The sequence below is a fragment of the Mus pahari genome, chromosome 20 (genome assembly GCF_900095145.1).
Source record: "Mus pahari chromosome 20, PAHARI_EIJ_v1.1, whole genome shotgun sequence".
NCBI classification, from domain to species: domain Eukaryota; kingdom Metazoa; phylum Chordata; class Mammalia; order Rodentia; family Muridae; genus Mus; species Mus pahari.
Window position 1 is genome coordinate 17,995,309 of NC_034609.1, and position 14,372 is coordinate 18,009,680.

The 14,372-nt window shown below is 42.5% G+C and overlaps 2 protein-coding genes across 5 annotated transcripts in view; one reads left to right on the top strand and one right to left on the bottom strand.

Moving 5' to 3' along the window:
* Positions 1–12,886, bottom strand: part of LOC115062699 — a 14,312-nt gene extending 1,426 nt beyond the window's left edge. Inside the window, exons 1-3 of the mRNA XM_029532686.1 lie at positions 12,813–12,886; positions 11,505–11,597; positions 9–276 (exon numbers count right to left, since the gene is read on the bottom strand). Coding sequence (XP_029388546.1) covers positions 9–276; positions 11,505–11,515 — 279 coding nt within the window. The 5' untranslated portion in view covers positions 11,516–11,597; positions 12,813–12,886. The remainder of the gene's footprint in view (positions 1–8; positions 277–11,504; positions 11,598–12,812) is intronic.
* Positions 12,887–13,284: 398 nt separating this feature from the next.
* Positions 13,285–14,372, top strand: part of Gnao1 (G protein subunit alpha o1) — a 156,894-nt gene continuing 155,806 nt past the window's right edge. For 3 of the 4 annotated variants that reach the window (XM_029532350.1, XM_029532348.1, XM_021220873.2), the window contains exon 1: positions 13,355–14,229. In XM_029532350.1, coding sequence (XP_029388210.1) covers positions 14,112–14,229 — 118 coding nt within the window. In that variant the 5' untranslated portion in view covers positions 13,355–14,111. Of the gene's footprint in view, positions 14,230–14,372 lie in introns of all 4 variants that reach the window. The other variant, XM_021220872.2, reaches the window with a different exon arrangement.

The window sequence follows — 14,372 nt, forward strand, 5'->3', positions numbered from 1 at the left end:
ATTCTGGATCTCGGTGTTCCCATTCTCTGTATTCTGGAACTCTGTCCTCCTGCACTCTGTATTCTGGAACTCTGTCCTCCTGCACTCTGTATTCTAGATCTCCGTCCTCTTGCACTCTGAATTCTGGATCTCTGCCCTCCTGCACTCTGTATTCTGGATCTCCGTCTTCCTGTTCTCTGTACTCGGCATCTCCGTACTCTGGATCTCCGTATTATGGATCTCAGTATTCCTGCTCTCCGTACTCCCGATCTCTGTAATCCTGATCTCAGGTTGGCACTGTTATGAGAAGGGTGCCACAAAGATACGTATAATATTCTAATAAATACTCATTACAAAGACAATCTAATCTTTTTAAGACCTAGAAATTATTTGGCATAATAAATACCATAGGATCATTAATTTATTGGATTAAATTTATTTATGAAATGGCATGGTGACTCCGACTTAAAATCTCAAGAAAGCTCAACCAGTTATAAAAACTTAACAACAAAAAACGTTTATTCATAAGGCTCAATAATGTCTGACCCAAAAAAGGGAAAGATTACTGAATAAGAACTCAGTAAAATACAAATAACATAGTGCTAATAGTGCTATTTAGAAAACTAATTTAGAAAGTGGACATGGGAGCTTCATGCTGTTCCCCCAGAGCTTCACTGTCTAGCCATCTCTCTGACCTCCTTCACCAGGAACATCCAGGTTAGATCCTTCCCCCTCCTACATCCCCTTGCCCACAGAGTCCCATAGGTCATGCCCAGCTGCATGCTGTTCCCTGACTCAGCTCCACTGTCCAGTCACTGCTCTGCCCACCTTCACCAGACCTGCTACACCAGGAACATCCAGGTTAGACCATTGCCCCTGACCCTCAACCCCAGTCCCCTACCTTCCAGTGTCCCCTGAGGCACACCTAGCTGCGCTGAGATGTGCACTGCCCCCTGAGTTCCATTATCCAGCCCAAGGCTGCCCAGTGGAGGCCTGCTGCACACCAGGAACATCCAGGGACCACCAGATGGTTAAAGGCCAGTATAAGAATACAACCAACAAAGGCCAGAACAATATGGCACCTTCGGGTCACAGCTACCTTACTACACAGCAAGCCCCGGATATCCTAACACAACAGAAGCATACTTAAATGACCTTAAATCCAATCTTATAAAAGGGATAGAGGTCTTCAAAGAGGAAAACCCTTAAAGAAATAAAGCAAAATACAATCAAACAGGTAGAGGCTTTTAAAGAGGAAATGAATAAATCCCTTAAAGAAATACAGGAAAATACAGTTAAACAGGTGAAGGAAAAAAAATGAATTAAACTGTTCAAGATATGAAAATAGAAATAGAAGCAATAAAGAAAATACAAACCGAGGCAACCCTGGAGATGGAAAAGCTAGGGAAGAGAAGAGTAACAACCGATGCCAGCATCACCAACAGGATACAAGAAATGAAAGAGTATCTCAGGCATAGAAGATATGATAGAAGAAATTGAAACATGAAAGAAAATGTTAAATCTAAAAAATTCCTGGCACAAAATATCCAGTAAATTTAGGATACTATGATAAGACCTACCATAAAAATAATAGGAGTAGAAGAAGGTGAAAAAGAATCCCAGATCCTAGGATCAGAAAATATTTTCAACAAAATCATAGCAGAAATTTTCCCCAACCTAAAGAAAGAGATGCCTATGAACATACAAGAAGATAACAGAACAACAATTAGATTTGACTAGAAATAAATCCTCTCACCACATAATAATCAAAACACTAAATCTACAGAACAAAGAAAGAATGCTAAAAGCTGCAAGGGGAAAAGGCCAAGTAACATTCAAAGGCAGAACTATCAGAATTACACCTGACTCCTCAAAAAAGATTCTAAAAGCTAGAAGGGCCTGGACAAATTTCTTGCAGCCTCTAAAAAATCACAGATCCCAACTAGACAACTATACTCAGCAAAACTCTCAATCACCATAGAAAGATTAAACAAGATATTCCAAGACAAAACCAAATTTAAACAATATCTATATACAAATCCAACCCTACAAAAATACTAGAAGGAAAACTCCAACCCAAGGAGGTTAACTACACCCAAGAAAACACAGTAAATAAATAATTCCATACCAGCAAAAACAAAATACGGGAAACACACACACACACACACACACACACACACGCACACACCACCACCACCACCATCAAAATAGCAAGAATTAATAATTAACGTCTTTCACATCAATGGACTCAATTCCCCAATAAGACACAGGCTAAGAAAATAATGTGAAAAAATAATCCATCATTCTGTTCCATACAAGAAACACACCTCGGCAATAAAGGTAGACATTACGTCAGAGTAAAGGGTTGGAATTTTTTTTCAAGCCATCAGATCCAAGAAACAAGATGTAGTAGCCATTCTAATATCTAATAAAGTAAACTTTCAACCAAAATTAATTAAAAGAAACAGGGAAGGACACTTCATACTCATCAAAGCAAAAAAAAAAAAAAATCTAAGAAGATGATGTCACAATTCTGAACATCTATGCCCCAGATCCAAGGTCACCTACATTTGTAAAAGACACATTACTAAAGCTTAATTTTCACATTGAACCCCACATATTATTAGTGGGGACTTCTATATACTATTCTTACCAATGGACAGATCATCAATTAGATAGAAACAAAGAAAACAATACGAAGAATCTACTAAACTAAGAACTGGTTCTTTGAGAAAATCAACAAGATAGGCAAACCCTTAGCCAAACTAGCCAAAAGGCAGATAGATAGTTTCTAAATTAACAAAATCATAAATGAAAAGGGGGAACATAACAACAGACACTGAGGAAATTCAAAGAATCATTAGGTCTTACTGCAAAAGCCTGTACTCCACAAAATTAGAAAATCTAAATGAAATGGACAATGGAAAGTATATTCTTTCATGTTTAGGCAAAATGTTCCATTTTCTTGATAGATAAAACTTACCAAAGTTAAATCAAGATCAGGTTAACAACTTAAACAGTCCTATAACCCCTAAAAAAAAAAATAAAGTCATTAAAACCTCCCAAACAAACAAACAAAAACAAACAAACAAACAAAACCACAAAAACCAGGGCCAGATGGTTTTAGTGCAGAATTCTACCATACTTTCAAAGAAGAGTTAATACCAATACTGCTCAAACTATTCCACAAAATAGAAACTGAAAGAACATTGCCAAACTCATTCTATGGGGCCTCAGAAGGACTTGAAAAAGAAAGAGAATTTCAGACCAATTTCTCTTATGAACATTGATGCAAAAACACTCAATAAAATACTCACAATCTGAATAAAAAAAAAATCAAAAATAGAATCCACCATGATCAAGTAGGCTTCATCCCAGGGATGCAGGGTCTGTTATATATACAAAAATCCATCAACATAATCCACCATATAAGCAAACTGAAAGAAAAACATCACATGACCATCTTATTAGATGCTAAAAAAGCCTTTGACAAAATCCAACACCTCTTCATGTTAAAAGTCTTGGAGAGAACAAGTATAAACTGTGGATAATCTAAACATAATAAAAGCAATATACAGCAAGCCAATAGCCAAGATCAAATTAGATGAAAAGAAACTTAAAGTAATTCCACTAAAAGCAGGGACATGAAAAGACTGCCCACTCTCTCCCTATCTAGTCAACATAGCACTTGAAATTCTTGCCAGAGCAACAAGACAACTAAAGGAGGTCAAGGGGCTATAAATTGAAAAGTTATAAGTCACTATAAGTATCACTATTTGCAAATGATATGATAGTATACATAAGCAACCCCCAAAACTACTATAACTGAAAAACATCTTCAGCAAATTGACTGGGTATAAAATTAATTCAAAGAAATCAGTAGTCCTCCTTTATACAAGTGATAATCAGGCTGAGAAGTAAATTAATGAAACAACATGCATTTAATAGACACAAATAATATAAAGTATCTTGTCATAACTCTAACCAAGCAAGTGAAAGATCTGTATGACAAGAAATTCAAGTCTCTGAAGAAAGAAATCGAGGAAGACCCCAGAAGGTGAAAAGATCTCCTCCTGCTCATGGACCTATAGGACTAATATAGTGAAAAATGGCCATCTTACCAAAAGCAATCTACAGATTCAATGAATTCCCATTAAAATTCCAACATCATTCTTTACAGAACTTGAAACCATAATTCTTAAACTTCATATGGAAAATGAAACAAACCATAAAAACTAACAATACCAAACAAAAACAATCAAAAAACAGGATAGCTAAAACAATTCTGTACAACAAAAAAAATCTTCTGGAGAAATCACCATCCCTGATTTCAAGCTATACTTCAAAGCAATAGCAATAAAACCTGCATGGTATTGGTATAGAAACAGACAGGTTGATCGATGAAATAGAATCAAAGATCCAGACATAAACCCACACACCTATGCACACTTGGAATTTGACAAAGAAGCCAAAAACATACAACGGAAAAACAAAAGCATCTTCAACAAATGGTACTGGTATAACAGGATGTCTGCATGTACAAGAATGCAAATAGACCCATAGCTATCACCCCGCACAAAACTCAAGTCCAAGTGGATCAAAGACCTCAATATAAAAACGGACTGCCTTAAACACATTGCCACATTGACAAATTTCTGAATAAAATACCAATAGCTCAGGCACTAAGATTAACAATTAATAAGTGGGACCTCATGAAACTGAAAAGCTGTAAGGCAAAGGACAGTGTCATAGGACAAAATGGCAGCCTACAGACTGGAAAAGATCTTCACCAACACTATATCAGAGGGTTAATATCCAAAATACATAAAGAACTCAAGAAATTAGACACAAACAAACCAAATAACCCAATTAAAAATGAGGTACAGAGCTAAACAGAGAATTCTCAACAAAGGCATCTGTAAAAGTCAAGAAGCACCTAAAGAAATATTCGATGTCCTTAGTCATCACGGAAATACAAATCAAAAGGACTCTGAAATTCCATCTTATACCCATCAGAATGGCTAAGATCAAAACTCACATGCTGGTGAGGATGTGGAGCAAGAGATACACTCCTCCATTGCTGAAGTGAGCACAAACTTGTACAACCATTTTGGAAATCAATTTGTCAGTTTCTCAGAAAATTGTAGATAGTTCTACCCCAAGACCCAGCTATACTACTCCTGGGTATACACCGGAAAGGACACTTGCTCAATTATGTTCATAGGAGCTTTATTCATAATAGCCCAAAACTGGAAACAACCTAGATGTCCCTCAACCAAAAGAAAATGTGCTGTATCTACACAATGGAATACTGTTTAGCTATTAAAAACAAAGACATCACGAATTTTGCAGGCAAATGGATGGAACTAGAAAATATTATCCTGAGTGAAATAACCCCAAAAGACACATATGGTATATATTCACTTACAAACTGGAATTATCCATAAAGTATAGGATAACCACAGACCCAAAGAAACTAAGTAATAAGTAATAAGGAAGGCCAAGGGAAGATTCCTAAATCTCACTCAGAGGGGAAAAATAGTCTTTGGAGGTAAATGGACAGAATAACTGGGTGGGAGAGAGGATGAGAGGGAATAGGAATGGGGATCAAGTGTAGAGATAGAGGGTATGGGGGAGGTGTGGGAGTGAGAATGGAATCAGTAGATGACATCTTTGGGATTACCTGGAGACCTGGGATATGGAAGGCTCTAGGAGCCTACAGCCTACATCCTAGCTGAGATTCCTCCCAGTAAGGTATATGGAGACTGAAGTGGTCACCTCCTGTGGCCAGGTTGGACTTCTAGTGGAAGGGGGAACATTAACCTACCACAAAACCCAAAATGTGTCTTGCCTCCAAGATACACAGTGACAAAGATGGAGTAGAGATTGAGGGAATAACCAACCAATGACTGTTCCAACTTGAGACCCATTCCATGGGAGAGAGCCACCAGATATTATTATTGATCCTCTGCTATGCTTGTAGACAGGAACTTAGCATAACTGTCTCCTGAGAGGCTTTAACCAGCAGCTGATGGAAACAGATGTAGAGACCCACACCAAACATCAGGTGGAGCTGGGGGAGTCCTGTGGTAGAATTGGGGATAAAATTGAGCAAGCCAGAGGGTTTAAGGACACCACAAGAAGACCTACAGAGTCAACTAACTTAGGTCTATGGGGCTCACAGAGACTGAACCATCTTCCAATGAGCATTCAGGGGCTTGACTCAGGCTCCCTACACATTTGTAGCTAATATACAGTTTGGCCTTCATGTGGGTGTCCTAACACTGGGAGGAGAGGCTGTCTCTGACTCTGTTGCCTACCATTGGATTACCTTCCCCTAACTGGACTGCCTGGTTGGACCTCAATGGGAGAGGATGTTCTTAGTCTAGGTGTCCCAGGGCAGTCTGGTACCCAGGAGGGGCAAGTTCTTATTCTGTAAGGGGAAGGGAAGGGGGTAATATGGAAAGGGATTTGTCAGGGTGGGAGAGGGAGGAGGGGGGACTGTGATCGGGATGTAAACTGAATAAATGAATGAATGAATGAATGAATGAATGAATGAATGAATGAATGAATGACAAAGAAAGAGAGAAAGGAAGGGAGGGAGGGAGGGGGGAAGGGAGGAAGGAAGGAAGGAAGGAAGGAAGGAAGGAAGGAAGGAAGGAAGGAAGGAAACATAGTATCACAAACCAGTAATCTCAGTGCTTGAGAAGCAGAAACAGGAAGATACTGAGTTTAAATATATATGCATGCTGCAGAAAGGCCACTATCATGGGGTGCAGGAAAAAAATGTGTATTCCATTCATGTAATATATAAGCTGGCTGATCTGGGCTAAGACACTTGTATGTCTCTAATCTTAATTTTTCATGATGCATAAAATGAAAATTCTGTAAAAAAAAAAAGTTATGAGGATCAAATCAAACAATGCATGAGAGATCGTTGCAGTTCAAAGGTCCCATGTACCAACATAGCAGGGAGCTATATGTGTTGCATTCCAGGCATCTAACAGGGCCTGGCACATGGTAATCTCCCAATAAACATTAGGTAAATTCATATTTTCAAAAAACAAAGATGATTATAGGGGAAATATTTATGAAGGGATGAAGCCAAGTGTGCAAGTAAAGCAGATGGGGGGAGGGGCACAAAAGTTGTATCTCTTCCTGAGTGAAAATGATTGACAACTCTCCCTTCTCAAACAAAGGCTAAGGTAATGGTCGAAAAGAAAGGATGGTCAAGTTGACCAGTCTGAAACTCTGCCCTTTCTGGTTCCCTGCTCCAGTCTCCCTCACCTCTCAATCCCACTACTGATTTTTTCTAAAGAGGGTCATTTCACATTGACCCATCCATTTCAGAATCATCATTAAGCTATCACATCACATGCTCTGATTCAGACTCGTATGTCTTCTCCTTGGTCATTAAAAAACAGAACTGCCTTTCATTTATACTGCATGTAGCTAACTCAGGATTCTCTCTTCTGCTTTGCCTCTCTGACATCTATAGTGAGCAGGGAGGAAGTCAGCAGACTGAAGGGACAGCTTAAGGAGACGGTCAACAAAAATTCCTTTGGACTTCAAGTCCTAAATGATCACCGTCAAATGCCTTGAGGATGGGGGTCTTTTAAAAGTGTGTTTATCTGAACTGTTCTTTTTCAGTCTTATAGTCATGTATCATCATACACACAGGGATTTCATTAAAATGTTCCTCTCTGTCATACAGACTAGATTTTATAAGCATCTGGGGAAGAAATACTTGTCTAAATGTCAACTAAAAAAACCAAACCAAACAAACAAACAAACACCCTTCCTCAGTGGGTTGCATGTTCTTAGTATTTGGCAGACATGTAGAACACCCCAAACCAAACATGTTTTGGAGCACCCAAACAAAATTAAATATGCTTAGTCTAGACAATCACTTTCAATCCACTTAAGAAGTTTCAGCTAGTTGGCAGCCCCTTACTCCCTCCAGTCCCAGTCGGTACAGATCAGGCGAACTGGTCAGATAAAAATCTACCTAATTTTTTTCAGGAACAAACAAAAACAGTTCCACTAGACTAGACTACTAGACTACTAGACTAGAGAGTTGGCTCAGTAGTTAAGAACACTTACTGCTCTTGCACGGGACCTTGGTTCACTTCCCAGAACCCACATGGTGGCTCACAACCATCTGTAACTCCAGTTCCAGAGGAATCTGATGTCCTCTTCTGACTTTGGTGGGCACCAGGCACACACATGGTCGCTGTATATACATATAGGCAAAACATGTTATACACATAAAAGGACTCTTTCCCAAAGTTTTACTTGCAAAGAACAATGTGGTAATGAGGCTTTGGTCCCTGAAGGTTACAGAAGACAAATGAGATCATGTCTAAAATGTGTGAAAAGGCTCCATGGAGACAGGAAAGAGGAGAATGCAAGAACCCTTTGTGTCTGAAGAGTCTCATCTCCTGAAGAACATAGGAAATAAACTCCTTACAAATAGTGTATGTGGGAATTCTTTCTGTCAACCTCAGCCAAGATGGGTTGAAAAGTTTGTTATTTCCATCATAGCAAATCTGAATCATAGCTTCAGATGAAAGATTTCCCAACAAAAGTCTAACACAGAGTCAAGACTATTAGGTAATGCATTCACATTAGGACAAACTTCAATGCCAAGCTCAGCTCTTGGTCAATCTTGCTCACATAAAAAGCAGAGTTCCTTGCCCCTTCCAACACTCCAAAGGCATCCTTGTGGCATTCCCTTGCTATCCTAAATTGTTAATGATTTAAGTTATTTGATTGAATAATTAAATAATTTAAATAAAATAATTATGATAATTAATTAGAATAATTAAATATTAAATAATTAAAATTTAAAAATCATAAAGTACATTCTCTTTGGAGTATCCAAGCCATCAAAGTATATTAAAAAAACAATCTCATCAGCAGTTAATACAGAGTGGATTTTCATAACTTAAGAGCTCAATTCTATGATGTGAAAACATTTATCTTGCTTCTTCATGCAAATCCTTTCTCTTAAAGGTATACAAAAATTCTATTTCTTCCTGCATTATCTCTTACACTTAACAATTATACATAAGAAAATTAATCTCTCATAAACCCTACAAAATTAGAACAGACACAGAAGTTAGCCAAGAATTTTTCTGATGGGGATATCAAAAATATTAGGTATATTCTCTTCTCACAAGTTCCTGTTTGTCAGTAAATCTCCTACTCAGAGGTTCAAAATCAGCATCATTCATGTCATAGAACTTTACTTGTTGACATAACTTTCACTGAATCTTAAACATTTTCTAGAATAATCAAGTGGCAGAATTTGTCTTGGGGAAAAAACTCAAATGTCAAAGGTGGGAAGAGCTTTCCTGTATATTACCTGATGAAGCCTTTGTCACACAGGGACTTTACTTAACAAATATTATGACAGCCGGTGCACAAGGACTATTCTTGGTCTCTTCAGACACAATGGAAGCCCTTTTCCTTCTAAGAGCATATATCCCAGCAGCAAGCTTCCCAACAAATATGAGAAATGTGATTACAAAAAATGATCCTCAGGTCCCACCTCAGACTTACTGAGTGTATTCCAGAAGTGGAACTCTTGGATCTAAATTTAAATTTTAAATGTAACTTTAAAGCACCTCAGGTAATTCTATAGATAATAATGTTTGAGAACCATGGTTCTAGTGGTCTGTGAGACGTGCGTGAAAACATGTCAGGGAAAAAAATGTCAACTGGGGACACTTTTAGAGACATAGAAAAAAAGAAAAGAAGGTGAGCATCTACCCAAAGCCCACACTGGTTAACTGAGAGCTGAGGATCACTGTTCTCTAGAAGTAGAAGCAACTTAATGCAGCCTTTGCTGATACTCCTCTCATGGACTATGTAAGATATTCAAAGTGGCTTCCAAAATATGATGCATAATGTGTGTGTGTAGCATGATGAACATTTGACTAAGGGTGGGGTGAGAACTGTTTTCTGATTTAAAAATTCATCAGAAAAATCTGAGAATCATATAAAACAAAACCAAAGGGAAATTGTCCGTGGTCTAGGAATCCTAGCTCCTAATGTTAGAACTCTAATTTCTTCATTTCCACGGGAATTAATTGTATATCAATTTACTATAGTTAAAGGGTTTTTTTTTTATTACTTATACCTTTGGAGGAATCAAAATATGACTCGGTTTGAGATTTCGGCCTTCTAATCTGAGAATGCTTTATATATGTATATAAGGTGCTGTTTTCAACAGTTTGCAAAACAGCAAAGACTCATTAATAAGTTTATTGACCATTAATAATTTATCCAAGCCCCTGTGTGAGGACTCAGCTTGCTCATCTGTAAAATGGGTACCAGGCTGCGTCTTATTAAACCAAAATGCCCAAGGCCTTGTAAGAACTTTCTGAAATAAAGGGGTTTATTGAGCCATTGAAGAGGCTAAGGAGAAAAATTAATGACTAGGTGCAGTGACAAATTCTACAGTTACCAAAGTGGTTGGATGGCTAGTTCCCCATATCTAAAAGGGCAGAGTACTTTACAACGAAAACATTGCTTCGAACATACTACGTACACTGAGTCTACACTGACTACTGATAAGGGTGGGTTTACCTGAAGCAATGAAGGCTTTGTGATGGGAGAACAACTAGAGAAAAAGGCAGGACCTCTGGGTTGGTTAATGCTGCAAGGAGCATACATAGACTGGTACCTAGGCAGCCAGAGCAGCACTGAATGAAGCTTTTAATGTACATTCAAGAACAGAACAAATGGTCTTTTGGGGGCCTGTAGCTTGCTACCAAAAACATCCTATATCATTTCTCTTCTCTTACACACCCTGGCCCTTTGGAATCAAATGTAGGACATCTCAGAAGTTTTCTCTTATCAATCTGTTTTCCCGGTCTAGGCTCTTTCCACTCATCCATGACGCTTCCCACACTAGTACCTAACTGAGGTTGATGTGGGAGGATCACATGGGAGAATCTTTGTAAAAGTGCTCTGTAAGCTGTAAAGCACTATACAGATGAAGTGGATTATTATTAGTCTTTTATGGAACTCAGCCATAAAGATGCAAAGTGACCCAGAAAAAGAAGAAGAAGAAGGAGAAGAAGAAGAAGAAGAAGAAGAAGAAGAAGAAGAAGAAGAAGAAGAAGAAGAAGAAGAAGAAGAAGAAGAAGAAGAAGAGGAAAACAGAGTAGGCAAATCTGAAATGCATCCACAGTGCTGGAACATAATCTTACATACACAGTAGGTCAAGTACTGGGGAATGAAGAAAAACTCAAATCACAGAGGCTTATACCTCTGCCATATCAGGACTGATAGCAAGGAGGAAGGCCAGGCACTTAAAAGTCAAGGATGGCTGCATCTTCCCATACACAACCGGAATGCCACCAGGAACATAAGGTCTTCACTTGAAAGTCACTTGATATGAAAGAACACTAAATATATTTACTAGGGTATTGCTGCCACCACCACCACCACCACCACCACCACCACCACCACCACCACCACCCTGTCCCAGGGCAGAGTGAAACGGTGATCCTTACCTTCGGTCCATCAAATGCAGTCTTGTACAAATGGCAGTGAAAAATTTTCCTGAATCTGGCTCACAGTAGATCTAGGCAACTGTCCCCAGCAACCTGTGGAGGAAGCAAGGTCTATAGAATATTAGGCACCTGAGATCTCTGTTCTGGAAGGACAATTTTCGTGATACTTGATTTTTAAGCCATACAAGATTCATCTTCTAATAGTTTCCCCACCCAACACAAAGAGGGAAGACGATAGAGAAGGAGGGATTATTTATGTGCTATATAAAATAAATCTATAGAATTTTTTTGTCAGTTTCCTAGGATAGGTAGATATGACTCAAATTTAAATATCCCAATTACATTACATATACTTTTGACACAGACATTTGTCGAATGAGACAAACACACATTGGGGGGCTTTAAAAATGCAGGAGAAAAATATTTTCTTCTGGGTGGGCCTTAATTGCCCCCTTTCCCCCCTTGCAAATATATTTTTATGCTGAGTGACATTTCCAAAGTAGGATTTTCTCCTCGTTGTTGAAATGAAGCAAACAAGTTTACTTTCAGAGTCACAGAAATGCCCAACTGTTACGGAAAAAGAAAATGTTTTCCGCTGGCCCCTTGCCTGTCTTTATCCTGGGCAGTCTTGCCTGTTGGCTCCTCTATCTAAGAAGGCCCCTGGGGCTGCCTGGTGGAACTGATTGTAAAAGTATTTTGTGCAGTAAGAATTAATGTCTTCAGACTCTGAGACCACCCAGAACATGACCGATCTTTGGCAACTGTCTACTATTTTCCCCAGTGCTGGGTTAGCTGTTTGCTGAATAACTGACCCTGGTTTCTGACTATCTGAGAAGATATGAAGGGTATATTTCTTCTAATAGTTTGTTATTTTAAGATGAAAGGAAGAAAAAAAAATCTCTCATCACAAACCTATGAAGAATTCATTTTTACCGGTTTATGTTCTGGGAATACAAGAATTCAAGAACCAAGTGAGACCATCGATTCATCATATAGAGAAAATTTTAAGGAAACAAGTATTTGCTAGAGGCTTTCATGAAAGACTCTCCCTAGGCCTTTGGCATCAAGCCATCCTAGGATGGTAACTATCTCTAGCAACAGAGGTTGTGGGGATCTCGAGGTAAGGCTCACATTGGCTAAGGGAGGCAAAATCTCCTGCGGAGCAGGCCCTGCCTCTTCTCTGCCTGCTGCGTATCTCTCTGTGAGCCCAGTCTCTAGACACTAGATGCTCAATAAATGCAGACCCAAATCCGTCACTGAGCCCCAGCGCGTTATTATGGAGTGCGCGGGTTTATCCTGACCCACTACCTCCTCACATCTGCGGAGGCACCATAGCTCGGCTAGGGGCTACACCTCCAGCCGCGCAGGAGAACAATCGGAAAGGCGATCTGCCGGAGACACGACCCAGAGCCCGAGGGACCAGGAAGCTGGAGGCTCAGGCCCAGGGCTGGGGGACCACCTGACCGCCGAGCTGGGGTTGACAGGAGGCGGGCCGGGCGCGCGCGAGCCGCCGGGGTGGGGCGGGGTGGGGCGCAGGCGCGCGCCCGGCCCCAGGCCCCGCCCTCCCCAGCCCGCACGCTCCCCGAGCCACGGGAGGCGGGGGGTGGAGGGGGACCCGAGGGTGGGCGGCGCCGCGCGCGCGCGCGCGCGTGCGCCCGCTCGGCTGACGCGTCCCGCGGGCATGCGCGCCGCCCCCGCCCGCGCCGTCCCCCGAGCCCCCGGCGCGCGGCCCTGCTGACGTCAGCGGGCGGCTGGCGGAGCGCTGCGCAGGACCAGGCGCACTCGCGCGCTGCGCTCGCCTCGCTCCCCCTCCCTCCCCGCTCGCCCCGGCGCGCGCGCGCGTGCCCTGCCCTCCCTGCCCGCCTCTTCTCGCGCTCCCCGCTGGCCGCGGCTCCCTCGCGCTCTCCCCGTCTCCTGTCCGCTCCGCCGAGCGATGCGAGTTCTGGGCCCCGGCGACGCCGCCTCCCGCTAGAGAGCTGCACACACCCCAATCCCCGGGCCGGCCCTCTGCCCAGCCCTGCCCCGCGCGCGGGGGTCGGAGAAGGCGCCGCGGACGCACCGACGGCCGAGGAGCGGCGATGCACATGCACTAGCGGCACCCCCTAACTCACTCCCTCCACACCCCGCGCCGCCGCCGCCTCCACCTTCTCCGCCTCCGCCTCCTCCTCCTCCGCCTCCGGCAGCCGCGGCAGAAGGACCCACCCTGCCCCCCACCCCACCCTCCGCCGGCTCCGGCTGCGGATCCAGCCTCGACTCCTATTTTATTTATTTTGGGTCGTGCACTAGCCTCGGTGCCTGCAACCCGCGCCTCCCGGGCCCGCGGGCGCCTCCTCTCTCGGCTCCGGAGCCCCAGACCCCGGCCACCCTCACCTCGACACCCCCAGACCCCAGCCAGCCGCCGCTAATCTTCGCCGCTGGAATCTTGATAGAGGCTGTCCTTTTGGGGGGATTCTGGTCTTTCGACAATTTTGTTCCCAGCCAAGGAGAGGATATCGTGATTTTCTCCCCTTTGAGCCCAGGCTCTGCTCTGTGGGGGGGTGGGGGGCGCGCCGACCCGGGGAGTCGTGCCAACCGAGTCGTGCGGGCTGTGGCAGGGAAGGGGCCACCATGGGATGTACTCTGAGCGCAGAGGAGAGAGCCGCCCTCGAGCGGAGCAAGGCGATTGAGAAAAACCTCAAAGAAGATGGCATCAGCGCCGCCAAAGACGTGAAATTACTCCTGCTGGGTAAGGACCTCGGTAGCCACCCCCGCCCCTCGACCCCGGCCACAGTTCCCTACCCGACTTGCGCCCTGGGAGACCTGGTCCCTGAGTTGGCAACACCTTGTGCCCAGGAGCGCCCATCCCCGTGCATGCCTTGAAGCCCCCTT